Below are 27,004 nucleotides of genomic sequence, written 5' to 3'. Positions count from 1 at the left end.
AGTCAGTGCCCCTATATTGTTTCCATAGGTGAAAAAATATACATATGTATAATACATAATTATATCTACGATACATTTATACATATGCATTACATATATACACTATATATATAGTGTGTGTGTGTATGTATGTGTGTGTATATGTAGGTATGCATATATATACATACATACACACACACATATATATATACACACATACATACATACACACACACACACACACATATATACATACACACACACACACAATTCTGCTGCTTGTGTCCACCAGGAAACACAGAATGAAGGTTTCCCAGGGGAGGCAGAAATTGACATCTTCCAAAATTTGAATGGGGCTCATGAGGAAGGGGAAAATCATTCTTAAACTGACTTTTTTTTCCCTAAAAACTCATCCATTTGACACGTGTCAGATCTAATTCTTGAGACTTAGAAAAAAACGGTATTGTATAAACAGGGGATGGCTACCAGAAGGGATGGGTTGAAGTCTGTTGTGGAAATTAGAGATCTCTCTGCAGTTAATTTGTGTTATAATATATATTTAACATAAAATAAAAGTGTCATCATAGTTATATTTTCCCTAGCATAATATTTGCATAATGTTTACATATGGATATAAATAACATGTTACAGTTTTGATCAGATTCTCCATATATCCCGGCTTTAAAAAAATTCATACCTAGCCTTGGGCCCCTGGAGAGATGCTCTTCATTTGTGAGGAGAACAGAGCTGGGTGTTCCTGAAGACAGTCTGCAGGTGTTCCTGGGGTCTGCAAGCACTAGTGCTATTTCAGGATGCTGAGGCGCAGGGAGGGACGAGGGTTTTCCCACATGATGTGGGCATAGCCCCACATCAGTGTGGTGGCTCCCAGAGTGTGTGTAGGAGCAGCAGCCACCTCGCTGGGAACTTGCTAGACATCCGGGTCCTCAGGCTCCACCTCGACCTGCTAAATGAGGACCTCAGCCCTCGGTCATTCTGAGGCAGGGGCACCTTAAGGCTTCTGTCAGGGCGGTGAAGGGTCTGGGCTCAGGAGCCCCACATGGAGGTGTGTGACTGCCATGTGCCCAAGGCTGGGACCTGGATGAGTCACCTCCCCTCTCTGGGCCTGGGTGTCCCCCTCTGGGGGACGATGGTGCTCACCTGGCAGGGCTGCTGTGAGGGTTGGCACAGCTAAGGAAAGTGTCCGCTGGAAGGTGGCAGCCTCTGGTCTATTTGTGGTGATGATTCTTGCTATTGATTTGACCTCATTACTATTACCACTCCTCTAAGTCTCTCTCAGTTATTTTGATTACTGCTGTTTTGTTTATTAGCATCCTTCCCACTTGTTCTGATGCTCTTCCTGCTAGCTATTGGCCTCTGATTTCCTCTGTCTGGTTAGTAGCTCCAGGGCCTCTCGCGGGTGTTCTTTCTGACAGAATACTGTCCTCCAGCTTGCCGTGACTGGTTTCTATGACCCTCCACTCTGACCAGAGCCTCTCTTTTTGATAGAATTTCCCTGAAAATACCATGGGGACTCCTGTTCTGTCTCCCCATCTCATTTTTCTGCCCCAACTGAAAAGTGTAGCTCTTCCAACATTCTTTGTACAACTAAGTTTTTTGTTTTTGTTTTTTTTTTTCAATTTGCCTACTGTTCAGTTCCATTTTTAAAATGTGTTTCTTTTTTCCCCTTAATCTCCAGAAAACAAATGCTGTGCAAAATCAGGGCTAAATGAAATCACACCAAGTGTCTTTTATTGCTTTGAAGTAAGAAAGGACACTATTGTCCCCCCCATTCAGAAGTTCCAGGGACTTCACTTCAATAATGATATTGCCAATCTGGGAACTGAAACCCCAGCCCAGAGATCGAAACAACCTAACAAATGCCAGAGAAAGGAATATTATGTCTAGAAACTCAAGAAAACTGCTTGTGGTTTGTACTAGAATGTTGTTGATCTGGAGGACTAAGAGTGGCGGGAATTAGAAGAGAATATTCTTTGGTCATTCTTCCCATCATGAAGTTTTGGAAAACTGTTATTGTCTCTCAACATCTTAGAAGTTAAGCAGGTGGAACCCAGAATCACTGAGGGAGAAAAGTCCAAGGCAGTAAGATGACAGCATGTGAAATAAGGTGTGTCCACAAACAAGTAAAATGTCCTGATAAAAGGACAAATACTATTAATTTTAAGAGCATGCATCAATACCGATGACAAGTACTGATACAAGTCACGGACGCAGAGGAGACTCTGGGTGGGAACAGAGTTTGCCCAGCATGCTGTGACCACACTGGGATCAGCCTGGAGGAAGCCACACTGGCTGGTGATTGGGGACAGTTTGACTATAAAACGGTAATTACTGGAAGTAAATGGTAGATCAGAAATAAGCATGAGCTGTGTGCGTGTGTGAGACAGGTGAAAGTTGTGGGCGTAGACGGACAGACGGCAGACAACAGATGACAGGTAGGAAGGTCCCTGAGACACAGGTGGAAGACGGTGGTCTGAGAGACTACAGATGATGGTGGAACACGATGGACATGAATATCCAAAGTCCAGGTGTGAAGACCCGAGTTGGTGTGACTCTACTTTGTAAACAACCAGAGATACGAAAAACTGTGCTCTCTCTGTGTGATGAGAATTGTAATGCATTCCAGGGTCATATATAAATAAGAAAATCAATAAAAGTTAAAAAAGAAAGATCAAAGATGAATGATAAAAAGATAAAAAGATGATAGCTAGATGGATGAAAGATGACAGATAACAGATTGGTGATTGGTATGTAATAAAAATAGAAATAGGTAGGTAAGTAGAAACATGATAGATAGACAGACGATAGATACATAGTAGAGGAATAAGTAGGCTGCAAAAGAGCCTCTTGGATTTAGAGCAGGTTATCTGAAGCGTGGGGAGGATTTTGTACTGACAAGAAGGCTGGCTTAGCGCCAAAGCCTCTGGACCTCCTTCCTCCCGCCTGCACCCAGCTGCCAGGCCGCGATCTCCTCCTCCGTGCGGTGTGTGTCGGAGGGGATGGCTGTGACAGTGCTCTCCACTGGACGCTCTATGACTCAACGGTCGCGATGCGTTTCCACAGGCGGTAAACTATTCTGGACTCTTCCTTCCCGGCTCACTGTTGACTTCCTCTGCACTTCCCCTTCCTGCCTCCCTGAGCGCAGGTCAGCGCCCGGGGGCCTCCATGGTGGGTTAACCCTGTCCGCCCAGCGTGTTTGGCAGCGAGCTCTCTCCGGGCGCTGGGGATTCTGCAGGAGGGCTGTGGGGGTGGCTTCGGTTTCATTCTTCAAACTTTCCTTGAGCCTTTACCCTAGTCTGGGCACCGTGCCAGATGACCAGGGAGCGGAAGGTAAATGCCAGGGCTGTGGCCCTCGGGAACCGTCGGGGGCCAGCTTGGCTGGGTGCTCTGAGCAACCACCTGTGAACACCACGTGTCACTCTTTCTTTCAGGCAGTAGCAGAGTCCCATGGTAGCCAGGTGGGTGAAGGGGACCGAGGACGTGTCACCTGCCCCGAAGAAGACTCCCTGTGACCTGCCAAGTGAGTGACCAGCTAGCAAACGGTCTGAGGGCAGAGGGCACTCAGGGGAGGGAGAGGGACAGTGGTGGTGGCGGGTCCCCCAACCGATGTCCACCAGCTGCTCTGTCTTCCACAGAGAGATTGGGACCCGGTCCCCGCACAGGCCACAGGTCTTGTTCTGTGATTTATGTCCATCGACCCCCAGAGGAGGCACTGGGGAGGTCACCCACCCAGTGCCAGGTGTGCTGGCCCACAGCCCCAGGGCTCCCAGCAGAGGAACAGGAAGCCGTCCCAAGCCTGGCCCGCTGCCCCTGCGGAGGAGAGGTTGGGGCAGAGCCCCAGGGCCCTACCTTCCTAGGAACAAGGCCAGGTTTCCCAGAAGCTGGCAGCAGGCTGAGCTGGGAGCGTCACTTGTGGCCACAGGACACGGGTGTACACTCACACTTGAGAACTTAAGCCTCTGTTTTTACTTCACTGGGTTGAGGCAGCCCCTTTACAGCCGCTTCCTTCTTTCTCGGTTGAAGTGCGTGCGTGCAGTTACTTGGTGTGAGCTGTGCTGGCCTTTGGCAGAGCTCATGTTGCGAGCTGGCCTCTGCATCTGGGCGCCTGGGCAGGGTGCACCCTCTGCACAGCTCCGCTGGCCTGGCTTCCCCTCCTTACACCAGCAAGTGGGTCCCGGCACAGGAGAGGGAAGGCCTGTGCTCACCACCCACCTCCTGGGCTTCCCTGCTACCTGGATCCCAAGACGGGTGGGACAGGCGCCAACCCGTAAAAGGAATTCTGGGTAACTGACAGCCCCTCTCTGCGGGGGAACTGACAAGGGGCTTTCCAAGAAAAGAAAGTCGCTTCAAGGGGACATTTAGTAAATGATGTACCCTTAATAAATGACAGGAAATCGAAATGCCCAGCTGGCCCACTGCAGCCTGAGCAGGTGTGGGCTCAGGTGGACACCTGTCCATTTCCTTGAAGGGTTTTCCTGGAGGATTACTTCTGAAACTTTTATTGGGACCATGCCCCTCTAACAGAAAAGGTCACGGCATGAATCAGGAACCACTCTACATCAGTTCCTTTTTAAAGAGGAAACTCTTTTCTAATTCTTAAAATACTGGTGAGGTGGGAAAAAACCCTGGCGACCAGGTGAAGTTATCCTGTAGTCACATGTTAACCTTTTCAAGGAATGTCAAGGTGACTCACCTCCGTCCCGGGGAGGTACTAAAGGAGTCAGTGCCCCGGCCAGCTTGCTCCCAGCTGTTAGCACAGAGCAGGCGTCCCTGGGGCCAGCTGTGAGAGCCAGTGCAGCTTCCAGGTAGGTGTTTCTGATCCCATGTTAGATGCCCACACTTACCTACTTTTTCAAGTGCTCTTTTAAATAAATTTCTCTTTTTGGTTCTACTGCAGAATTTGCTGTAACTATATTTTTGATTGTTTGAATTTTTTCCAGTGTCATCAAGAACTAAAAGAGGTCATAGATTCAAACTTTTCATTGAGTCAGGGAGGAAAATTGTAACAAAAAATATGGGGCATATGGTAGGTGAGAAATCTGTTTTGCTTAGCGTGATATTCTCCAGCTCCATCCATTCTTTGGCAAATGCCAGTGAATAATTTTATTCTTCTTTAAGGCTGAGTAATATTCCATTGTGTACATATACCATATGTTCTTTATCCATTCATCTCGGTTGGTTCCATAGTTTGGCTATTGTAAACTGGGCTGCTATAAACATTGATGCGGCTGCGTCACTGTAGTATGCTGATTTTAAGTTCTTTGGGGTATAAACCAAGGAGTGGGATAGCTGGGTCAAATGGTGGTTCCATTCTAAGTTTTCTGAGGAATCTCCATACCACTCTCTATAATGGCTGCACAGCAGTGTATGAGTGTGCTTTTCCCCCTATATCATTGCCAACATTTCTTGTTGCTTGTCTTCCTAATTTCCATTCTGACTAGGGTGAGATAAATCTTAAGTCAGTCCACCCCCTAAAAAAGACGAAGGCCAAATCTTTTCTCTGATATGCAGATTCTGTCTCACAATAAGGTTGGGGTGGTAGGGTTAGGGAAGAATAGAGGTAGTTTGGATTAGGCAGAGTGAAGGGAGGGGAGGAGGTATGGGTGTAGGAAGGAGAGTAGAAGGAATCAGACATTACACCCTATGTACATGTATGATTACATGACCAGTGTGATTCTACATCATGTACAACCAAAAGAATGAGAAATTATACTCTGTTTATGTATGATGTGTCAAAATGCATTCTAATGTCATGCATAACTAATTAGAACAAGCACAAAAAGGTTTTAAAATTTTTATTGATATTGTTTGAGTTGTAAAAACTTGTACCAATATTCTCCATTACTCTATCAAAAACTCTCTATGGTGGCAGCTTTTAGCTGCTTGGAAAATATCTGATTTTCTAGAATAGAAATCATGATAGCTGATGGTAATGTTGGTAGTGTTCCCTGAGATGTGTGCAGAACAGTGTGTGATCGCAGCTCTCCATCTCATTTAATCCTCACAGACACCCCTGAAGAGCGGGATTGATTCCCATTTTAAAGATGAAAGAGCTGAGGTCCAGAGAGTTTAAATATCTTGTGGGTCACACAGCTGATAAACTGCAGAGTCCGCGTTTTACCCACCTTTGCTGTTCTCGAAGCCTAGGTTCCCTGCTCTGCCCTCCTGGCAACCTCCAGTCCACACCCACTGGTCTCCCTTCACAAGTCTCCCCTTCCATAGGTCCGAAATTCAGTCCACAGGTCTGCATCCACAGATTCAACTAACCACAGAACATGGTGGTTTAAAAAAAAAAAAATCAGGACTGTATTGAACACGTACAGACTTTCTTCTTGTCCTTACTCTCTAAACAGAACATCACCACTATTTGTTTGCATAGCATTCATGTTATATTCAGTGTTATAAGTAATCGAGAGATGATTTGAACTCTTGGGGAGAGTAGGCATAGGTTAAGTGCAAACGCTGTGTCATTTTATATCAGGGACTTGAGCATCCATGGGGCATCCATGGGGCATCCTGGGACCTATCCCGGGGTTCCCAGGGATGACTGCCCCTTCACAGTTATTTCATGTGATTACTTTATGGCTAATCCTGGAAGTTCCATGACACTTCACTGTGACATCTTCCTTTGTCATTTCCTTAGGTGGTCTCAAGAGCTTGACAATGGACGCCATTCACATCGGCATGTCCGGTGCCCCCCTGGTGAAGCACACTGCCGGGGCTGGACTCAAGGCCAGCAGACCCCGGGTCATGTCCAAGAGCGGACACAGCAACGTGAGGATCGACAAGGTGGACGGCATCTACCTGCTGTACCTGCAGGACCTGTGGACCACTGTCATCGACATGAAGTGGAGGTACAAGCTCACCCTGTTTGCTGCCACTTTTGTGATGACCTGGTTCCTTTTCGGAGTGATCTACTACGCCATCGCGTTCATTCACGGGGACTTAGAGTCCAGGGAGTCCGTCTCCAACCACACCCCCTGCATCATGAAGGTGGACTCCCTCACGGGGGCCTTTCTCTTTTCCCTGGAGTCCCAGACCACCATCGGCTACGGAGTCCGCTCCATCACAGAGGAGTGCCCGCATGCCATTTTCCTGTTGGTGGCTCAACTGGTCATTACGACCTTGATTGAAATCTTCATCACGGGCACCTTCCTGGCCAAAATCGCAAGACCCAAAAAGCGGGCCGAGACCATCAAGTTCAGCCACTGCGCGGTCATCACCAAGCAGAACGGGAAGCTGTGCTTGGTGATCCAGGTGGCCAACATGAGGAAGAGCCTGCTCATCCAGTGCCAGCTCTCGGGCAAGCTCCTCCAGACCCACGTCACCAAGGAGGGGGAGCGGATCCTCCTCAACCAAGCCACCGTCAAATTCCACGTGGACTCCTCTTCCGAGAGCCCCTTCCTCATTTTGCCCATGACATTCTACCACGTGCTGGATGAGAACAGCCCCCTGAGGGACCTGACACCCCAAAACCTAAAGGAGAAGGAGTTCGAGCTGGTGGTGCTCCTCAACGCCACCGTGGAGTCCACCAGCGCCGTCTGCCAGAGCCGAACGTCTTACATCCCGGAGGAGATCCACTGGGGTTTCGAGTTTGTGCCTGTGGTTTCTCTCTCCAAAAATGGAAAGTACGTGGCTGACTTCAGTCAGTTCGAGCAGATCCGGAAGAGCCCAGACTGCACCTTCTACTGTGCGGACGCCGAGAAGCAGAAGCTGGAGGAGAAGTACAGGCAGGAGGATCAGAGGGACCGCGAGCTCAGGAGCCTTTTGTTACAGCAGAGCAACGTCTGACCCAGGGTGGCGCCTGGGCTCCCCTCCAGAGCCGTCCCCACATCCGGGCTCCCTTCAAACACGTGTTTGCTGTGAAAAGGAAAACGTGGGACACACGCCGCACACAGCGTGGACATGCTCAAGCCGCGGGTCCCTTTCATCTGGAGGCTAAACAAGCGCTTCCACCTGGACAGGGTTCTTTTGAAGTGCTTCCCTGGAAGTGACCTCTAAGAATCCAAGTTTTCTGAGATGGGGATGCACTTCAAAGAACGGGGTGTGGCGCAATAGCTAAGTGACAGACATTGAGCAATGCTGATATTGAAAGGCAATGCTTTTCTCCACAGGAATGTCAGCTAGAATATGAGGTATTTATTTAATCCAAGTATCAAAGGCATTACTGTTGAGGGTTAAAATGTGGGTCAGTATTCACTTGTATTATTGCTCTAAAATATCTCCTTTTTGTTCAAGCAGAGAAAAATGTTATATATAATGATGGCTATCTGGTAATGCTTCAAGAGGGACTGTGCTCACAAAATACAGCCATTCCATTTTTACCATTCTTCAGCAGACTGAACTGATCAAAGCAGGAATTAACAATTGCAAAAACATGTCCATGTCCCTATGTTGTTATTCCCACTAAATATTTTGATGGGATGTCTGAAGCCCCTTTCTATTAAAAAAAAAAAAAAAACAAAAAAAACGTGGTTGAACAGCTGACAGCATCATCTAGGGACTTATGAACAGCACCAACCAACAGGTCCCAGGGTACCAGCTGACCCTGCAGGACTAGTGTCTGTGTCTTCACAATTCCCCCTGGTGATGTGTGCACAGATGAAAGTCGGAGGTCTCTGCCGTGGCCAGGGTTTCCAAAGTCCCTCTCTGAATATCTGTGGAGAACTAACTCTGTGGGTCCCGTGCCTGGCCTCCAGACCCGTCCTCTAGTTAGCTCTTACAGCTGACCAACGTTTCTTTCAGGCACTTCACCGCTTGCCTATTGAAATACCTTGCCCACAAAGGAACTGCAGAGAATCATCCACTGATGTCCACAGAGAGCTCTTGAGACTCACGGTTGTCTCCTCAGGCTCAGAACACAGCTGGATGGTCATGGTCACCACAGAGAAAATGTGAGTCTTATGGCATTACACAATGTTCGCTCAGGGGTTGTAGCTTATGCGCTTGGGTGGGCTGTGAGGGAGAAGAGGAGATGAAGGCAAGCAATTCATAAGCAAGAGGACCTCTTGAGCCGGACTCGGTGGTGCACGCCTATAATCCAAGCAGTTTGGGAGACTGAGGCAGGAGGATCGAAAGCTCAAAGCCAGCCTCAACAACTTAGTGAGGCCCTAAGCAACTCAGTGAGACCCTGTCTCTAAATAAAATACAAAGAATGGCCGGGGATGTGGCTCAGTGATTAAGTTCTCCCTAGTTGTTCAAACCCTGGTACCCCCCCCCCAAAAAAAAACCTCTCGTTGCAGGAACAAAATTTGATAATCTCATAACATGTAAAAAAAAAAAAAAAAACAAACCCTCAGTGTTTAAATACATCTCATACAGCTCAGTGTTACAGAGGTAACATTTTGCCTCTGGCAAAATTTAGGAGCCCAGTGCCCTGCATTTCTTTGGGGAAGAGAGTAAATGGTCCAGGATTGATTAAATGTGCAAAAAGTGAATGCTCATTTTATTCAAACCAAGACAGATTTGCATATTCATTCAAGCAGAACACAACTAAGAATTCAAGAACAGTGCATACACCCACGTGAGCCCCCACGCACGTGCACACATGTGCACACACGTAAGCCTAGCTGGCTCTTCAGGCATGCTCATGGAGTCACCCACAAAAGACATTTGCCATTGAGACCCCGTTCTCCACCATCACGCTCACGTGTGCTTCATCCTGTGAGAGTATGAACGTTGGGACTCACAGAACCTGGGGACAGCAAGCTAGCCTCAAATGGTCCGTGAAGTGGTGACCTGCATGGCAGCACATGTCCTCATGGCTTCAAAGACATTTGCAAATGTCTTTGCTAAAACGCAAACGTGTAAATAATGTCTCCAGCCTGGGACCGAACTAACCTATTGCAAGTGTGAGAGTAACACATGCAAAGTTGGTAAAGATTCGAAGAAAAATCTCAATCCAAATGAGAGGAGGACTTTGTCTTTAATTATTCAGGAGGTTTTTTTTCCCCCTCTTTCTTTTTCTGTTAATAATTTCGTGGCAGTGTGCTTTAGACCTCCATTCTTTTAAAAAATAGTACATGTTACTGTAGTTAGAGATTAGCCCTTTTAGATATCGTATTCATTTACCTTTATTGTATATGGTGGTATAATCAACAGGGAAATAATGCCAAAGGCACGTTTACAGATTTTTTTGTTGCACTATTAAATTCTTTTTGCAGTATTTACATCAACACTAATCTGAATGTGATCAAAATTAGGATGCTAGCTTATCTCTATTGTATGTGGTACATATACATAAGCATAGGATTCAGAGAACTTTTGTGTGTTCACTTAGCATATGCTATTAGCCAGATTTGGAAGACTTGATAACCTAATCTTTTGCACTACATACAAAACTACATGTGGTCTCTTAAAAGCCAACACACGTGTAAGTCAACAAATCACAATACGATACTCACTAAGTAGTTCTAAAGTTGTGTCTGGCTTGAAACCTGTTGTTTTCCTGACACACCTGAGTATTATTACTTCATACTGTTAATATGCTAACAAGGAGTTCAGGTAGCCGTTTGTTTGATAACACCCTGGACAGTCCACGGATTGAAACAGATTCCTGCTAAATATCCAGCTGAGGAGTCACAGCTGCTGGGTTAGATTTGACCCAACCAACCCCCGGCATTGTGAAACATGTCCAACTCATTAGGCCTTGTTGGTGAGCCCATTTGAAAACGTTGTGCTCCATCTGGGAACCTGCAAAGTCAACAGCAGTAGTATCCACGAGACCCAAGTCTTCTTCCAGGAACAAAACAGACCGTACTAACATGGCACCTTCAGCCAGCGGCCCCAGAGAGCCCAGCCAGAGTCAGTTACGGATCTCCCCAGTGAGCCACTGCCGGGCTTGGGCAGGCACACCCGGGTCCCTGTTTCACTCATGGGGAAATGATAACACAGTTAGAGTTTCCAGAAACCTTAGATAACTAGCTAATGGGGAAACATGACCATTAATTAGTGGAACAAATATCTAGATAAATTTAAAGACTTCTTTTGTTTGATTTTTATTTGAATTAAATTCCTAATTTCAACAGACTGTGGTTTTAATATTGTTGAAATGTGAAATAACATACATTTTAAAGTGGCCCTTCTACTCTAAGATGATTCTCCCTTGCTTGGATCCTCAGTGCACCTGGAACGTCTGGAGATGAGAGAAAAAGGAGGAAAGAAAGAGAAGAGAAAGGCTTTGGGGTGGTTGCTCAGTGCGGGATCAAGCTGGGCTTGGTTCTGTGTGATGTTACGGGGTTTGACCGTGACCCGTGAGACCAGTCGTGGCTTTGGGTCTTGCTAGACTTTCCTTTGCCTGTTAAAGTGTTGAAATGACTGTTTTAAATGGAAGTGACTCTGTTGGAACTTGCCATGATGTGATTTTTTTTAATGAAAGTTGCCAGCATTTCGAGTCTCTGTTTCCTGGGACTGGGCAGGGTCCACTTGGAATCCAGCATGCCGTTTCCTGACCCTGGATAGGTCTAAGGTGCACTTGGCTTTCCTCCTCCCGGAGAACTGGCACTTCAGGGTCGAGCGCTTAGCATTTCACTTCTCAGTGACTAACTTCACGCCCTTTACCTTTGTCTTCCATCAGAGGGACTCGAAGCCAGTCTGGACCTGGGAGTGCTTGTTTGCTCCCAGAGTGAACATGACTTCTGAGCAGCCCTAGGGTCTCCAGAGTTGGAATCCACAGTGCAGTGATGTGATTAAAATGTAATGGGATTTGGAAAATAAAAGGGCTCCTTGATTTCTTGGGGCATTATTATTTGTTAATATCTCTATTTTTATTGTTGTTTATTCTTTAAGGGAATCTGAAACAGAATCTTTGTCTTCAAAGTAAGGACAGGAGTGAAAAAAAGTGTAAGAAACTAAGCGTCAATCACCTAGATTGGGGAAACAACTCTGTGTGTGGGGTGGGGAATCAGTTACTCCATCTCACATTCCAATAAACCACCACATTCTTCTGGCGTCCAGAAGAAGCAATTCCCAGGCTCCCCAGCACCAATGGGTCATGGTCAACTCTTTTCCAAAGGTTTGCCCCTAGATTCTTAATGGAAAAGAAAATGTAGGGCAAAAATAAAGTCGCAGTCATTGCAGGCCATCTTTGTGCTGTGGCTCAGGTCCCAGCCTATCTCCCTCCTACGGGACCTGTGCATGTTGGCTTCCTTCACGTTCTCTATCCATTCTACCCAGTCAGATACTTTGATGGGTCAAGAAAAAATTCCAAATGAGTGATTGTGGACATTTAGATACTCAAAAAATGTTGGCAGGAATTTCCATTTTTCAATTGGTATATGGGTAGTTTGTAAAAATAGAAGACCAAGAGAAAACAGTTGGTTAGATTTAATAGTTAATTCCTAATGTGATTATAAAAATAAGCTGCGAAGTCAGGGGACATAATTGGCACTGAGTGTCAAAGCCAAGGACGCTGTAAATGCAGGTAAAAGCCATCTCCTAAGGACGCTGTATATGCAGGTAAAAGCCATCTCCTACCAGAGAATGTAACACCAGAGTCAGGAATTCCAGGCACCAGACATGAAGGACATGTCCTACGTTTAGTGATTTCTGTTCTCTGTCTTGTATGGACTTCCTTGAAACACCCTAAATGTTCAGTGGCCAACTTTTTAATTCTTGGCAAAGCGGCCTAGGCAATTCAGAAAACCCTCGCATTTGACTGAAAGTCCTGTGTATTCATTTGTCCAACCTGACAAACCTGTGGAGAGTGACCACATAATTCTAGGCATGGTCATTTCTAAGGCAGAAACACATTCATGTCCTTTTTCTGGAAGGTCATGGTCACTCCTAAAACTCCTGGCAGAGGAAGGGGACACTCTGGGAACACCCCCACACACACACCAGCTGGCTCCAATAGCAGAAGTGAGCGGCAGCCCACCTGGACGTCCTGCATGTGACTCCTGCATCTGCCTCCCCAGGGGGGCCTTCCCTGGGCCCCACCCTGGAGACAGGCACTCAGTTGCCCTCCCACACCCAGGAGCACAGACTCTCGGGCCCTACTTGAGGCACCAGGCCAAGGGTTTCAGATTCCTCATCAGCACTAGGAGGGCGAAATCATGGAAGACTCCACCCAGAAATCCATCCCCCAGTTTCCCTCGCTTCAAACCACCACACAATCTGCCCTCAACTACAATTTTATTTTGGTTTGAGGCTGAATCTTTTCTAGTACCTATGCCTTCCCACCCTCTTAGGTTATCTAATTCCACTCCTCAAAAACACTGAAGTAGATAAAAAGTGAACCCACTTTTAGATTTCAAGGGAGTGGCCACAACAGGTTAAGGAGTACCCATTCCCCTGAGAAAAAAGTCAGAAGCTGTTGACTCTGAGCTAGGAAACGCGTGACCTCTTAGCTTACGATTCCAAGTATTGTTGTTATTCCAAATTGGAGAAAAGCAAAGCGCTTCGGAGAAGGCCATCGGAGGAAACTCCAAGGAAAGTCGCTTTCCTTCTGGGTGGTTCCACTGCGTTCTTTCATCTTCCATGAAACCTGAGAGTGAGGATGTTTTACCAAACCCGATCCTTACAGGAAGCATGACTGTGTCAGGGACTTTCTACAAAAAACAAACCTGCCGATCACAAAAGGAAGCCGTGTCTGTGTGCTGACGGGCGTCTCGCAGCAGCCAGCAGAGGAAGGCGGGGGACAGCCACCTGGGATCAAAGTTTGAGGAATTATTTCTGTAGGGTGTCATGGGAGCCTTTGGTAACCAGAATCTCCATTCCATGAACACCAACGCTAAGATCCTGCTTAGTGAAGTTCACGGAAACGCGATGGGGGTGGGGATCCCTAGGACACACAGATTTGATTAGTAAACAACCCCACCACCCGTAGCTCCTGACGGCGACTGACCAGTATCTTGCCCAAGCCTTGGTCTCTTGCTACAGAGAGCGCATCTTACCTCTGACCTCTGCCCACACGAGGGTCCCTGCTTTGCTCTGGTTCTCAGCCACTGGAGGCTTGGATCAGCCTCAGCAGCACAGGGACTTGAGTTTCTCCAGGCTGAGCTGCAGCCTGGCATGCGCTGGAATTCCAGCCCTCACCCTGCCCTGGAGACCACCAGGCCCAACCACAGTGTGACTGCGCCCTTCAACTGTCCTGCGTCACTCTATGAATTCACATTCTGCTGAATTCACCTGGATCTCCCCCCACTTAGTGATGGGGTCTCCGTAACCCGTGAGGCAATGGCACATACAATAAAGTCGATTCTGTGGTCGGGCATTTCTTTTCATTCCTGGCGATCGATCATGGTAGTGCTAAGCTGATGGGAACGGATCTGAGTGTCCTCAGGCGGCGTGGGGATGAACTCACCCGAAATAACCTTTTCAAGGATGGAAATCACAGCAAGGCGAGGACAGCCAGGCCCCAAAAATGATTCAAGTGGTATTCCACCTCAGCAGCTGAAGGGAAGCACCCACTTCCTTGCTAACCACAGAGCAGAGAGCAGCAGCCCCCGTCCTCCCTGCCCTTCAGTCAGTGATCCCACATCGGGTCGCTGTGGCAACAGCCTTTCAGCACCAGATCCCTCATCAAAGTCCCTCACATTTCATTACCCTTTTTCCTGGATGGATTAAGAGAGAAACTATTTAATGATATCAATCTTAAAGGCATAGAGCTGGGTGTGGCTGTAAATGACACACCTATTTAAAACCCACAAGGCAGAGATATGCATCTAAAACAGCCTGCATTCACCTAGTCATTTCCTGGGGAAACATTGTGTTGTTGTATGTGTACGCACTCATACAACAAGGTGGTTGCCCCAGCTCCAAACACTCTTCAAGCATCCCTGTTGGAACTGTTTCCCTTGGAGCCTTAGCTCATTCATTGTGACATTCTCAGCAGTAGCAAGGCTTTGCTCTCTGGGTGAGCATGGGACTGTTGGAAATAAACCAGCTAGTGCAGAGAGTAGAAAGTCAAATCTGAGGATACTACTTGGACAAAAAAAAAGATCCAAAACAATGTTTTCCAGAGAGTGCACAGTAACCCACTTGGAACAGAGTAGTGATGATAGACAGTGGGACACATTTATGAATTTTAATTGCATGGAATTTTTTAAACACATTGTTTTCTGTCCTGTTAGCTCAGGCATTACTTGCCCTTTTGGGGTGACCTTGGCAGAGAACTCAGCTGTCTACATCCCAGACGTGAGATGGCACTGCCTTCAGCACAGCGTGTTGTGGGCAGGGACCCAGGAGTCTTAACCCTGAGTGCTGTCAGCATCCAGGAAGCTGTAATTTCCCTTCCCAGAAACCCAGGATTTCGTGCACCTGCCTCTGAAGATCTCAGATGAACAAGTTCAGTGGTTTAATGTTTCATGCACAAGTTCACGTTCTTTTCAGAAACTCTTTCCTTCTACAACACATGCTTTTCTAAATCAGCCTATTCCTGACTCGAATGTAGAGCCTGTGTTCTAATTCTCAGCAGGTCACCTATCAGGTGTGTCCTCACCAGTCCCAAGAGCTGCCTTCTCTGCCTTTCTTGGTTAGTCTCTACCGAGTCACCAAAAACTTTTACTCTTCTTTTTCCATTTAAAAAAAAAAAAAGTTAACATTTTGTTCCCAAAATCTATTTATTTTCCACTTACTGTTTTGAAAAATTAAATTGACAACTAATAATGGCATGCATGTGCAGGATGCAAGGTGGTGTTTTGACACAGGTGCACTATGAGATGATTCCAGTAAATTAGCCAACATAACCATCAACTCACCAACATGTTTTCTGTAGCAGGAAAATTCAAAGTCTATTCTTGGCAATTTTACTTGCTCAGGGTAGTATGTGGCTCTGTAACCCTGTATCCCGTGCCCAGGATTGATGTAAAGATCTGCCATGAATTTGCTACAAACAACAGACTCGCAGCCTTGCCCCTGCCCAGAACAACTTGTGCTACTCATCCCAGGCCCTGGGATGAGTCTGGCTGAGAGCTCTTTGCTACAGCATGCTGCATGTATCCTGTTGCTGTGCACCTCTTCAACCCCTCCATGTCACACGCACACCCATCTCACCACATCTGGTCCACCTTGGACATGCAGAAGGCAGAGGATAAGTTGATAAGGCTCTGAGTGCTTAAAAGACCTTCAGACATTCAATAGTCCACTTGGTCCCCGATGCAGGACGTAGGACAAGTTGAATTATCTACATATCACTGAGATTTAGGGACTCCTGGTGACCCACCAAGCCCATGGCAGTAATCTAGTTCTCCCCCTCTGGTGCAGTGTTCTGTCCCCTAGTTAACAATGTGGGAATCTCAGGGTAGAGCAGATTTCCTGTGAGGTGGTTCAGATTGGGGCTGGTGTGGCAGCAGAATGCAGCACCAGGGAAAGCAGGAGGCTGGGGCAGATGGTACCTGAAGGTCAGGGGCTCTGTCATAGGGCTGAGGACATGGAATAAGGATCTAGAAGGTAGAAAGTCATGAAACGATCAGTCAGAAAAGGGTGGAGGAGTCTGAATACCATTGATCAAGATAGAAACAGAATTCTCACCCCTGATGTTCGTCTAAGGAGACACACAAAGAGTTGGCTACAGACTGGACACAGGGTGACCAGAGCTAAGGATTCCCAGAAGAAGGCCATGAGATCAAGCATATCTGCCTATATGTTTTGGTTCAAAAGTCCCCACATTGCATGATATGAAGAAGCTGGGCATGACTGGGATCCTCCCTGGCCAGACCATGAGAGTAAAGCTCAGAGAAGTGAAGGAGCTTGTCCAAAGTTACACGCCTAGCAAGAAGTAAAATGCAGAAGTGGCCAACACAAAAGCCTGTCTTCTGCTTTCCTGCCTTCCAGATGGACCGTGGCAGGGTACAACCAAAAAACCCTGGGGGATTTGGTGGCTGGTTGCTCTTGAAGGAAAACAACATTTACTCAGTACTCAAGAGTTTTTATCAAGCAAAACAAAACCATGGTTGAGTTGCTATGTCACCACAAACCTGACCTGTGGGTGCTGGATTAGCACTAAAGGTCAGCAATGCAAATAATAAGGGATTTTGCTAGAGGATTGCCAGCTGCAGACGGAGCCGGGAAGCTTCCGACTCATTGTTCGGCTGAGCTCTGAAAACCTGATTTGTGAGGGTTTATACTGGTCTTCTCAGGGAGTCTGTAGGATAGGTGTCAGTTTAAGGTCTTGGCTGATGGGCCGAGAGACAAAGAGGGCTTTGTAGGGATAAGTAAGCCCTGCAGAATCAGCAGAGCTCCTTGGAACCTGATACTGGGATTGTGGGCCTAATGGAGGCCACAGTGGCCCAGTGCATCCAGGGCTAGAACAGGAATTATCAGGATGCAGACAGCAAGCTAGAAACAGAACAAGAGAGCAAGGTCAAAAAGAGGTTCTGACCAACGGGTCTTGGCATTAGAGAAGACCTGTCTACGAATCTCTTCATTTCACATTGTGAGCAATGCGTTAGCTTTCCATCACAACAAAATACCTAAGATGACTGACTTATGAAGAGAAAAGTTATTTTGGCTCTCAGTTTTGGAAATACCAGTCCGTGGAGGTCGACCCTGTTACTTTCAGCCTGTGGTGAGGCAGCAGATCTTGGTGGCAGCAGGACCACCAGCTCATCAGCAGGAAAGTAAAGAGAAAGAAGAAAGAGACCCGTGACCCCTTTCAAAAACACACTCCCAATGACCTAAAGTCCTCCCACTAAGCCCCACCTCCTAAAGGTGCCAGCAACAGCACCACGGTGAGGACCAAGCTTTTTTTGAATACAGGGGTCTTTGGGGGAACTTCAAGAGCCAAATTATAGCAAGAACATAGGTCAATGGAGTGGCAAATAGGACAGGAATGGAGTTGAGTCCACAATCATGGAAAGGGATCAAGGGAGGGAAGTTCAGAAGCAGACACGGAGATCCAGGACCTCCAAATCAGGGACAGCACTCGATCCTGGAAGGGGTCAGTAAGGAAAGGAAAGGTGTTCTATTTGTGAGCTGCAAATGAGGCTTGAACTCATGAGCCAAGGGACTGCCCGGATGGGAACCAACTGGATAAAGCCCTGGGCCTTCTTCATTGGAAAGAAGGATTTGGGAAGAGCTCGATTGGAATAAGGCAGACTTGGTGAGGAGCCAGTGGCCCACGGCATCTTCGGGTCCCCTCAATAGTGATGGGGACGTGATTCTGTGGTGGTGCAGCACTTGCCTCACATGAATGAGGCCCTGGTTCCCCAGTCCCATCACACACACACACACACACACACACGCACACGCACACGCACACACACACACACGCACACGCACAATTTTTATTTTAACTTTTGTGTCTAGCATGTTCCCTCAGCAGGAACCGGTGCCACACAGCAGAGCACATTTCAGTGTTTCCCAGGGTAAAACCTGGTGGCTTCTCGACCACCATGCTGCGTACATTCTTTCCCTCTGGCTTCAAACCGGGTGCCTCAGAACAGAAATTCATTGGGCTACGTTTCTAGAGATGGGACGTCTGAAGTCAAGATGTCAGCACAACCAAGCTCCCTCTGAAACCTGAAGCAGGCAGGAGCCTTCCGGGACTCTCCCAGCTCTTGGTGACCCTAGAAGTTTCTTGGTTTGTGGGAGCGTAGTTCTAACCTCTGCCTCCGTCTTCACCAGGTATCTCCCTGTTTGTCTTCATGTCATCTTTCCTCTGCGGGTCCACCTTGGGGTCTAAATGTCTCCTTTCCAAGTAACACCACTCATGCTGGATTAGGGCCCACCCTACTGACCTCATTTGAACTTTCTCCCCTGTGTAAAGACCATGATTTGAAATAAGGTCATATTCTGAGGTACCGGCGACTAGGACTTCTACCCTGTCCACTTTGACACCATCTTGCCTACACTCACGCTCCCTCCTAAGCAGAGTCAAGGAAGCCAATCGGCAGAGCCTTCTCCTTGGAAGAGAAGAAACTTCCTCTCGTCACCGTAGCTGCCTTGACCTGCCGAGAAGCGGAGGATCTCCCTGCTGGCGTTCTCCCATGATGGTTCATCGTGGCTTCAGGGAACCGCCAAGGGACACACTTAGACCTTCCTGCTGGGCTGTTTCCAGTTCTCAGAGACTATGGGACTCCATAGTTTGGGTGTTTGAATGTCCCCAAAGGCCCCTGTGTTGAGGGCTTGGTCCCCAGTCCCTGGTGCTATTGAAAGGCGGTGAAATGTTCACTAGGTGGGGCCTAGTGAGAGGAAGCTGGGTCACTCATGGTGTGTCCTGAAGGGTCTGCTGGGACTCTGGCCCCTTCCTGTCTCTGCTGCCGTGAGGTAAACAGACCTCCTCTGCCTCACACCCCTGCCATGAGGTGATTGCCACCACAGGCCAAAGCAAGAGGGGCAAGGGACCACGGACTGAAACCTCTGAAGCCATGGACCAAGATGAGCCCCTTCTGCTTTTAAATTGATTATCTCAGGTATTTTGTCACAGTGACAGGAAACTGACTAACAAAGGGGCCTAATGGGCCTAGTCAGTGGCAGAGAACGAAGAGCTTTCTTTCTTGGAAATTGTCTCAATTGTTCCATACCCAGGAGGACTCCTCAAACCTGTGTTTCAAATAGGCAGAGGCTAGTTGCTCTCTCTACAAGTGAAAAATATACTGGGCTCCCAACTGCTGGCACAAAGAGCTTGCTGATTTCCCAGAAGTTTTAAGGAGCTTCTGAATGTACTTCGTAGCTTTGTTCTGCCTTTTCTGACTTTTTGTTGTTGTTCCTTACTCTAAGGGTCAGGAAGGCCCATTCTCCACAGCCAGACTCAGGTGAGCTTCATCCAGGGGGTGCCGCCTGCACCGTGAGCTGAGGCCTAAGAGCGGGTCCTCCCAGTGGCACCTTGGTACTCAGCCCAGCTGCACCACATCGTTATGAAAACAATGCTCCTGTATATGTGTCCCTTCCAAACCTCCTCCCCAGGAGGCCTGGGGATGCTTGTGTCTTCTGCTCCCGGGCTGACAGCTTCCAATCCAGCACTCATCCTCGTCCCTATTCCCCACAAGGTTGCTCTTAAGTCAGGGTCTCCTCTCCTCCCTAAGCTCCCTCCATAGCTCAGGCCGCTGCCATCTCTCCTCTTTTGTTTTGTTGCTTTAAGTTTATGAACAGACACCTGGGCAACTCCACATGCATTCATCGCATCAACCAGGGCAAGGTGAGTGAGGCAACGAGACATTCCCCTTGGTGTAAAAGTTGAAAGATGCTAAAGAACTCAGGCATCAAGACAACATTTTGATACAATGCTTTTAATATACAAAATTATCTCTAAAATAAACATTTTAAAATCAACGATAGATACAGTATCAAAGTTTTAAGCAAAGATATGATCCATGAGTTCCTTAAAAACATTTACAGTGAATTTCAGGTGTTTATTTAAGAGAGGAAGAAAGTTCTAAAATCCATGACCCTAGCTCCAACCTTAAGGATTAGAAAAAGAAAAATGAAAGAAACCCAAAATAGAAGGAAGGTAATATCAAAAGCAACAGAAATCAATGAAATAACAAAAAAAAAAAAAAAAAGACCCCAAAGAGTACCTATTCTGGTGAGAGGCTTACTCTCCCACAGAGAGAAAAAATGTTGCAAAGATCATAAAATTAACTACTCCAGGACTGAAGCTAAGGAACCAAAATGAGCAAACTCTGGAAGAGAACTCCTGCTCCTGGGAAGGAGCTAGCATGGGAAAAACACCTTTTTTTTTTTTCAGCCCTGCCCTAAGGATGGTTTAAAAATTCCAACAAAATGTTCACTATTTTTCTGGCTCATGAAAACAGATAAAGTGCCCACAGTAACCTGGAATCCCCAATTCTGTGCATAAATTCTGGACAAGTCAGTGGGAGATCCTGAACCTTGCACATGGAGGATGGAGGCAGCGTGCAAAAACCCCATCAGAACAGAATACTGCATGAGCACTCCTGAGAGCAGGCTGAAGCTCAACTCTGAGCTTCGCTGTAGCCAAGCTTGCTAAAAGAAGAATGCGCATATACTGTGTGGGAAGAAAACAGAACTGAGAATCTCTATATGTCTTTGGGGATGTTTGGGATAAGATCCCAGATTAAATGGTATGACGACCAGGAAGATGTAACCTACTCTTACTAGGAAAGCCAATCAAAAGAGACTAACCCTGGGATGACCCTGAGGCTGAAATTATTACAAAAGCTATAAAACATCTATTAAAACTATGTTAAACAATGTAAAGGAAATATAACAACAATGAATTGAAAGAGAAGAAATGTCACCAGAGAGATCACACATATAAAAAAAGAACCAAAGTGAAATTCTAAAACTGCAAAATAAAATATCTGAAATAAAAACAGTGCCAAGTGGATAGAATAGAAGATGGAGGTGAAAGAATAAAGGTAGTTGAACTTGTATATAAACAGAATTATCTAAACTGGGAGCTGGGGTTGTAGCTCAGTGGTAGAGCACCATGCATGAGCATCACATAAAATAAATAAAGATATTGTGTCCAACTATAATTAAAAAATAAATATTAGAAAAAGAATTATCTAAACTGAAAAAGAAAGAGGAAAAAAGACTAAAATAAAACAAAATTAGTGCGGGCAATGCCAGCATCTCATTGGGAGGTTCTTCTTCCTGCCAAGGAGGGTGTAAGCCACCTGAGAACTTAAAAGTCTAAAATAATTAGTGAAGAACAAAACACAAAGAGTTGGAAATATTTTTACAAAAGCAGAGTCCCTAATACATCTAGTTCACACAAGAGCTTGAACTAGACAAAGGAAATATGGCTCCGGTGGTTTGTTTATGGGGGTACATCAAAGGCAGGGAGGGATAGGGTTTTATGGGCGGAGTCTTGCTCCATGATGTCTTGCAGTCAGCAGGTTGATTGACATCCTGGCAGGTCTCATCCATCTAAGGTGCTGTGTGGGGTATGGCACAGCAGGATAGAAATTCACAATGTCCTTGGGCAATTGATCAGAGAAAGTGTCCACTGGTCACTCCCAGACACCGGATGTTCCTATCCAGTAGGCTTCAATGCATGGTGACCCACACGCAACCCATGGATGGCTCGAGACAAAAATAAAAAGTTTGCCATACACAAGGACCTGTGAGATATTGACAAACATCTACTATACAGGCAAGCAGTCCCAGGAAATGAAAAGGAAGTGGTGCCAAGAAATATGGAAAAATAATGCTGGTGCTGACCCTAATGTGGTGAAAGAAGACCATTTTACATATTTCAGGAGATGTACATATTCCAGGAGCTCAAACTATGCAGGAAACTATGCTTAGAAACATCTGTGTCAAATATCTATGAACCAAATGTAAAAAGAAAACCTTGAAGGGAGTCACAGAAAAATGACATATTGCATACAGGAGAATAGTGATGCTAATGACCACAGACTTCTGATCAGAAACCATGGAGTCAGAAAACAGTGGAATAGTATCCCAAGGTGCTCAAAGGAAAAAAACCAACTGTCAATCTGGAATTATACTTCTAGCAAAATACCCATCAAGAATGAAGACATATTTCAAATAGTGGAAGAGAGAATTGCCTTGACCTGTCCCACCGAAAAGAAAAAAAAGGCTGTAAAAGGAAGATTTGTAGGCTTAAGAAATAATATTGGAATCAAATTCAAATAATATTAAACTCAATCCTTAGGAAGAAATAAGTATCACAAGTAGCATCGGAAATGGTAAATATCTGAAGAAAAAATGAGATTCTCGTAATTTCTTTTAAATACACATGACTATATCATTCTAAAAGTGTCTTAAGGGATTTTTAACATGCCACACATTTAGTAATCACATAAAGAATGATGGGTAGTAAATGAACCTAAATGCTTACAAGATTTTTACACTGAAAAATAGAGTAACATGAACTCTAACTAGATTGAAAAGTTAAGTATGAGCATTAAATCCTTGAAGCAACCACCAGAACTGGTGGCTGAATCTGAAAGTTCACATGGTATAAGATAATTACACAAAATCAATTGTACTTTTAAAGATTAGCAGCACAAATTTAGAAAATAAAATTTAAAATTGACATTTACAATAGTTTTGAAAAATAAAATATTTAGGAATATACTTAACAAAATATGTGTGTGTGTGTGTGCAACTTATAACTGAAAAGCCACAAAACATTGCAGAAATTATAGAGCACCAGAAGATAGGGAAATAGAGACCATTCTCATAGCTTGGAAGCCCCAATATGGTTCAAGAGTCAGTTTCCCCCATTTATCAGATTTATTACAATCCCAATCAAAATTCCAGCAGGGCTTTGAGGGAAAATTGTCAAGTAGATTCTAAAATTGATACAGCAATTCAAATGACTCAGAATAGTCAAAGATTCTCTTTAAGAAACAAGAAATAACATTCAAGGATTTATACTGATGGTGTCAATGCTTATTGCAAGACTACACTGATGGTGTGGCAAGTGAAAAAGAAGAGACATTCTATAAGTGGAACAGGAGGGAATCCAGAGGTAACCTACAAGGTCAACGGGTTTTGGGGAAAGCCAACAAGCAATTCAACAGACAAAGGAGAGCCCTTTCAGCAAATCTACTTAGATCACCAGAGCCCCGTATGGGAGGCGGGGGAGCAGCGGGGAGCCTACCCATATGTATATGACAGACATAGAAAACTTCTAGAAGAAAACAGACAAGAAAAGAATTTGACTTTGAGGTGGGCTAAGATTTCTTAGGACACAAGCAGCATAGAAGAAAAAAGGAAAATGATCATTGAATTGTATCAAGCTTAAACAACTGGCTAAAAGGAACCTTAAAAAACAAAAAGATGAATCACAAAATATGATAAAGAACTTGAATCTATAAGGCAGAAAATAAAGAAGCCCTGAAACTCAGTAAGAGGACAAAAAATAAACAATGAAAATATGGGCAGAAGAGGTGAACAGACTCTTTACAAGAGTCATGCCCATAAACCATTAATGGAAATATAAAACAGCACAACCACTGTTCAAAACTTCCTTCAAAAGTGAAACATATACCTCCTCGAAGTCCACCATTCCATTCCGAATGAAAATATCTGTCCGCCTGAGGCTTGTACTTCATTGTTCATGGAAGCTTTATTAATAATGACTCAAAGAATCCCAAATGTTCATCAACAGGTGACTAGAGAAGCAAATGAGGTCCACCCAGCCGGTGGACTACTATAGAAACACATGACCTTGAAGACAAGCCTGCAGACGAATGTCACATGCGATTCTAAAACATGCAAAGTGCTTTACAGCCACAGGAAGCTGGTGCTCACAGCCTCAGGAGAGGAAGAAGCCCACCGCACAGGCATGATCAGGATCGCTCAGGGTGTTGAAGCCTTCCTGATTCTTGTTCCCAGGGTGGTTCCTGGGTCTCTGCATGTCCCCCAAACGTCAACTTGGACAATTTTGACAGATGAAGTTATTTGATCTTGGTCCTTTCACTATAAATTGGATTTTTAAATTAATATGCATGCTAATCACTACTGAGCTAGTGAAGATGGTAATCCTGATTTATTGGGTCAGGACGGTCCTGAGATTCTGCATCTGTTGGAATCTCCCAAGACATGCCGAAGCCGCTGGTCCGAACCCCACCCTCTGAGGAGCCGACACCAAGTTGTTCAGGCTGCAGGAGACAGAGCAGGAGGACCCTATGGCCCCTCCCCTCATGTGTGTTTACCATCATCTCTCTCGTTCTAGGCCTGCATCTTGTACCAGAATCTCTCCCATTCTGTGTTGCTAATCTGCGAGGTTGCTAATAACAATAACATCTGGCATTCATTAAGACACGGTGAGTGAGTGTCGGTTCTCAGCTGTGCATGAGCTCGTTCATTCAACCCCCAGTACAAAGGCAGGTTATCCCGTGGTAACAAATGTCACAGGCAAGGCAGGGAGAGCTGACGGGTCGTACCCACAGTCACCACGACTGATAACCAGGAGAGGTGGATTCCATCCCAGCATCCCCTCTCTTACCGCTATGTTCTGTGACATCTCCCCAACGTGTGGCAGACCTACTGACCCTTGTCCAAGAATCTGCCTACCAGCTCCAGGGAGGGTTTCATTGGTTCAACAGCAAGTTCTGCTCAAGGGTTGCCACATGAGCTCTCCCCAGCCCCAGCAGAGCCTGCTCTCTAAGTTGTTCACCAGGAGCGCTGACTGTGTCTTTGCACCTTCTTCTGTTCACTGTGGAGTGGCAGGAACCTGTGCCTTTCCCTGGGATCTCCATCTCCCCATATCAGAGGCCACACAACAAGAGTGACATGCTATGAACGCCTGGATTTGGATATGCAGCGTCACTCTCGGGCTATCGGGGAGATGGAGCCCTGTTCATATCCCTACAGTTTGAGGAATTTCATTTAAAATGAAAGCTTGCTGGCCGTGGGTGAGACGTAAAGCAGGATGGATGTGGAGTTCCTTCCAGTTTAGGCCAGCCAAACACATCTACCCACTCAGTCTCTGCGGAGAGTTGATTATCTGTCCTGAGAAGAGGCTTGATTCCTGAGGATAAGACATCAAGCTCCAGGGCCCAGGGGTGATCCTCTAGCAGCCCTGAAGGCTAGCCATTGACAGCAAACCTTGCACAAAATCGGGGGTGGAGAAGAAAAGTAGCCCCAGGGGATCTGGGTGCTGCATTAACAACATCCTTGATGGTACAGGAGCCTCTCAGGGAGGAATTTCCTAACAGGGAAGGTGACTGATCACAAAACAGAATAGCCCTGAGGCTGAGCCTCAGCTGGAGGAACAAGAGCTCTAAACCGGAATCTGTCCTGAGGCAGGGGACTGGACCCCTGGAGCCGCCAGAGCCCTCACATAGCTGTGCGTCTACCTCAGCGAGTTCCAGAGTTGCTGGGGCTTTGTGGATTCCATGTGGAAGACAGAGAAGCTGGTCCAGGAGGACGCTGGCCAAGCCCACTTCCCAGCTGAGAACAACATGGCTTAAAACCAGCCTGTGCGGCTTCCTGGACGTCCGCGGCTTTTACCGAATAGCATTTTGGTGAGCTGAGTGTAAATGAATGAAAAACAGATGGATTTAATTTCCCTTGAAATTAGGGATGGGTGAGCCCAGCCACAGTGTGGAATTGCTGAATGTCTCAAACTCTTTTTTTCAAGTGCTTTTGGTTCAGAAAAACCAAACCCAGGGTTTTGCAAGGCATCTTTGCTTCCCCTCATTTGGATGAGACTTGGTGTATTTTAATGGGAATCTGATCTGCATATTTCAACTCCTGTACACATCACTTATCAAAATGCTTGATACGATTTCCAAGAAGTTGGAGAAATATTTTATCTTTTTTTTTTTTTTTTTTTTTTTGCGAGGAGGGAAGAGTGAGGAAGGCTGGAAAATGTGTATGCCAGGAAATGCGGGTTCAAGGGGAAGTTCACACCTTTTGGGGAAAGCTATATATCCCAGAATTACACACACACGTTAGGTATAGAGTGACCATGTGCTCAACAAATGGACTCAAAAATCTCTTGGAACACGAGGGAGAGGTGGGTAAATTCATGAAGGACAGGCCCTGGGAGAGGCGAGAGGCTGTGCTGAAGAGCTCCCGGCTACCTCTGATCATCAGGCAAAGGATCCAGGATCCACGAGTGGCTCACCCACCAGCATGGGACTCCGCCATCTCCACGCCTCTCTTCTCTCTCTAAGAGGCATGAGGAAGGAGTTGCCTGTGGAATGCGTAGGAGGGGTGGGCGGCCAGAGGGCTGGTGGGGGAGTCTCTGCAGGAAGAGGGCGGGAGTGGAAAGACGGTGCCAGCTCAATGCTTCAGAGCATGGCCTGAACCACACACTGGTCTGTGAGTCCTGAAGGCTGTGTTCACTGAAAGCTCAGATTTAGGTTCCAGGAGACCAAGTAAGACACAGGACAGAGAGGCAGGGGTCCCACCACTCACAGGATGCTGTCTGTCGGTGTTGAGCTAGCAGCTAGCAGCTGAGCAGCTGAGACAGGACATGCAGGCTTCTGTCCATCTGGGCTGTCAACACAGAGATGGACACCACCCACTGGAGAAAGGGAAAAAAAGGCCAACTCCTCAGGGTGTCTGGTTCAGTATATCTCAAGTCCCTGAGGCACATCTCCTGGGAAGTCCCAGAAAAAATGATTTCTACAGGTGCAATAACAGTTATGGGTAAAAC

At 46.2% G+C, this 27,004-nt stretch overlaps 1 protein-coding gene across 1 annotated transcript; it reads left to right on the top strand.

Moving 5' to 3' along the window:
• The first annotated feature begins 3,444 nt into the window (after positions 1-3,444).
• Kcnj15 (potassium inwardly rectifying channel subfamily J member 15) lies at positions 3,445-7,788 on the top strand. The gene is made up of 2 exons (XM_076868508.2): positions 3,445-3,517; positions 6,641-7,788. The coding sequence occupies exons 1-2, from the start codon at positions 3,445-3,447 to the stop codon at positions 7,786-7,788; spliced, it is 1,221 nt and encodes a 406-aa protein (XP_076724623.1).
• Positions 7,789-27,004: the final 19,216 nt, after the last annotated feature.

Source organism: Callospermophilus lateralis, chromosome 10 (assembly GCF_048772815.1).
Source record: "Callospermophilus lateralis isolate mCalLat2 chromosome 10, mCalLat2.hap1, whole genome shotgun sequence".
Lineage (NCBI taxonomy): Eukaryota > Metazoa > Chordata > Mammalia > Rodentia > Sciuridae > Callospermophilus > Callospermophilus lateralis.
The sequence above is the reverse complement of the archived record's forward strand: the minus strand, read 5'-3'. Positions and strand labels throughout refer to the sequence as shown.

Excerpts from the sequence above, each read along its gene's own strand:
- Kcnj15 (XM_076868508.2), top strand. The coding sequence starts at position 3,445 with ATGGTAGCCAGGTGGGTGAAGGGGACCGAGGACGTGTCACCTGCCCCG. Across the intron at positions 3,518-6,640 it reads GACTCCCTGTGACCTGCCAA|GTGGTCTCAAGAGCTTGACA; the intron begins GTGAGTGACCAG and ends TCATTTCCTTAG.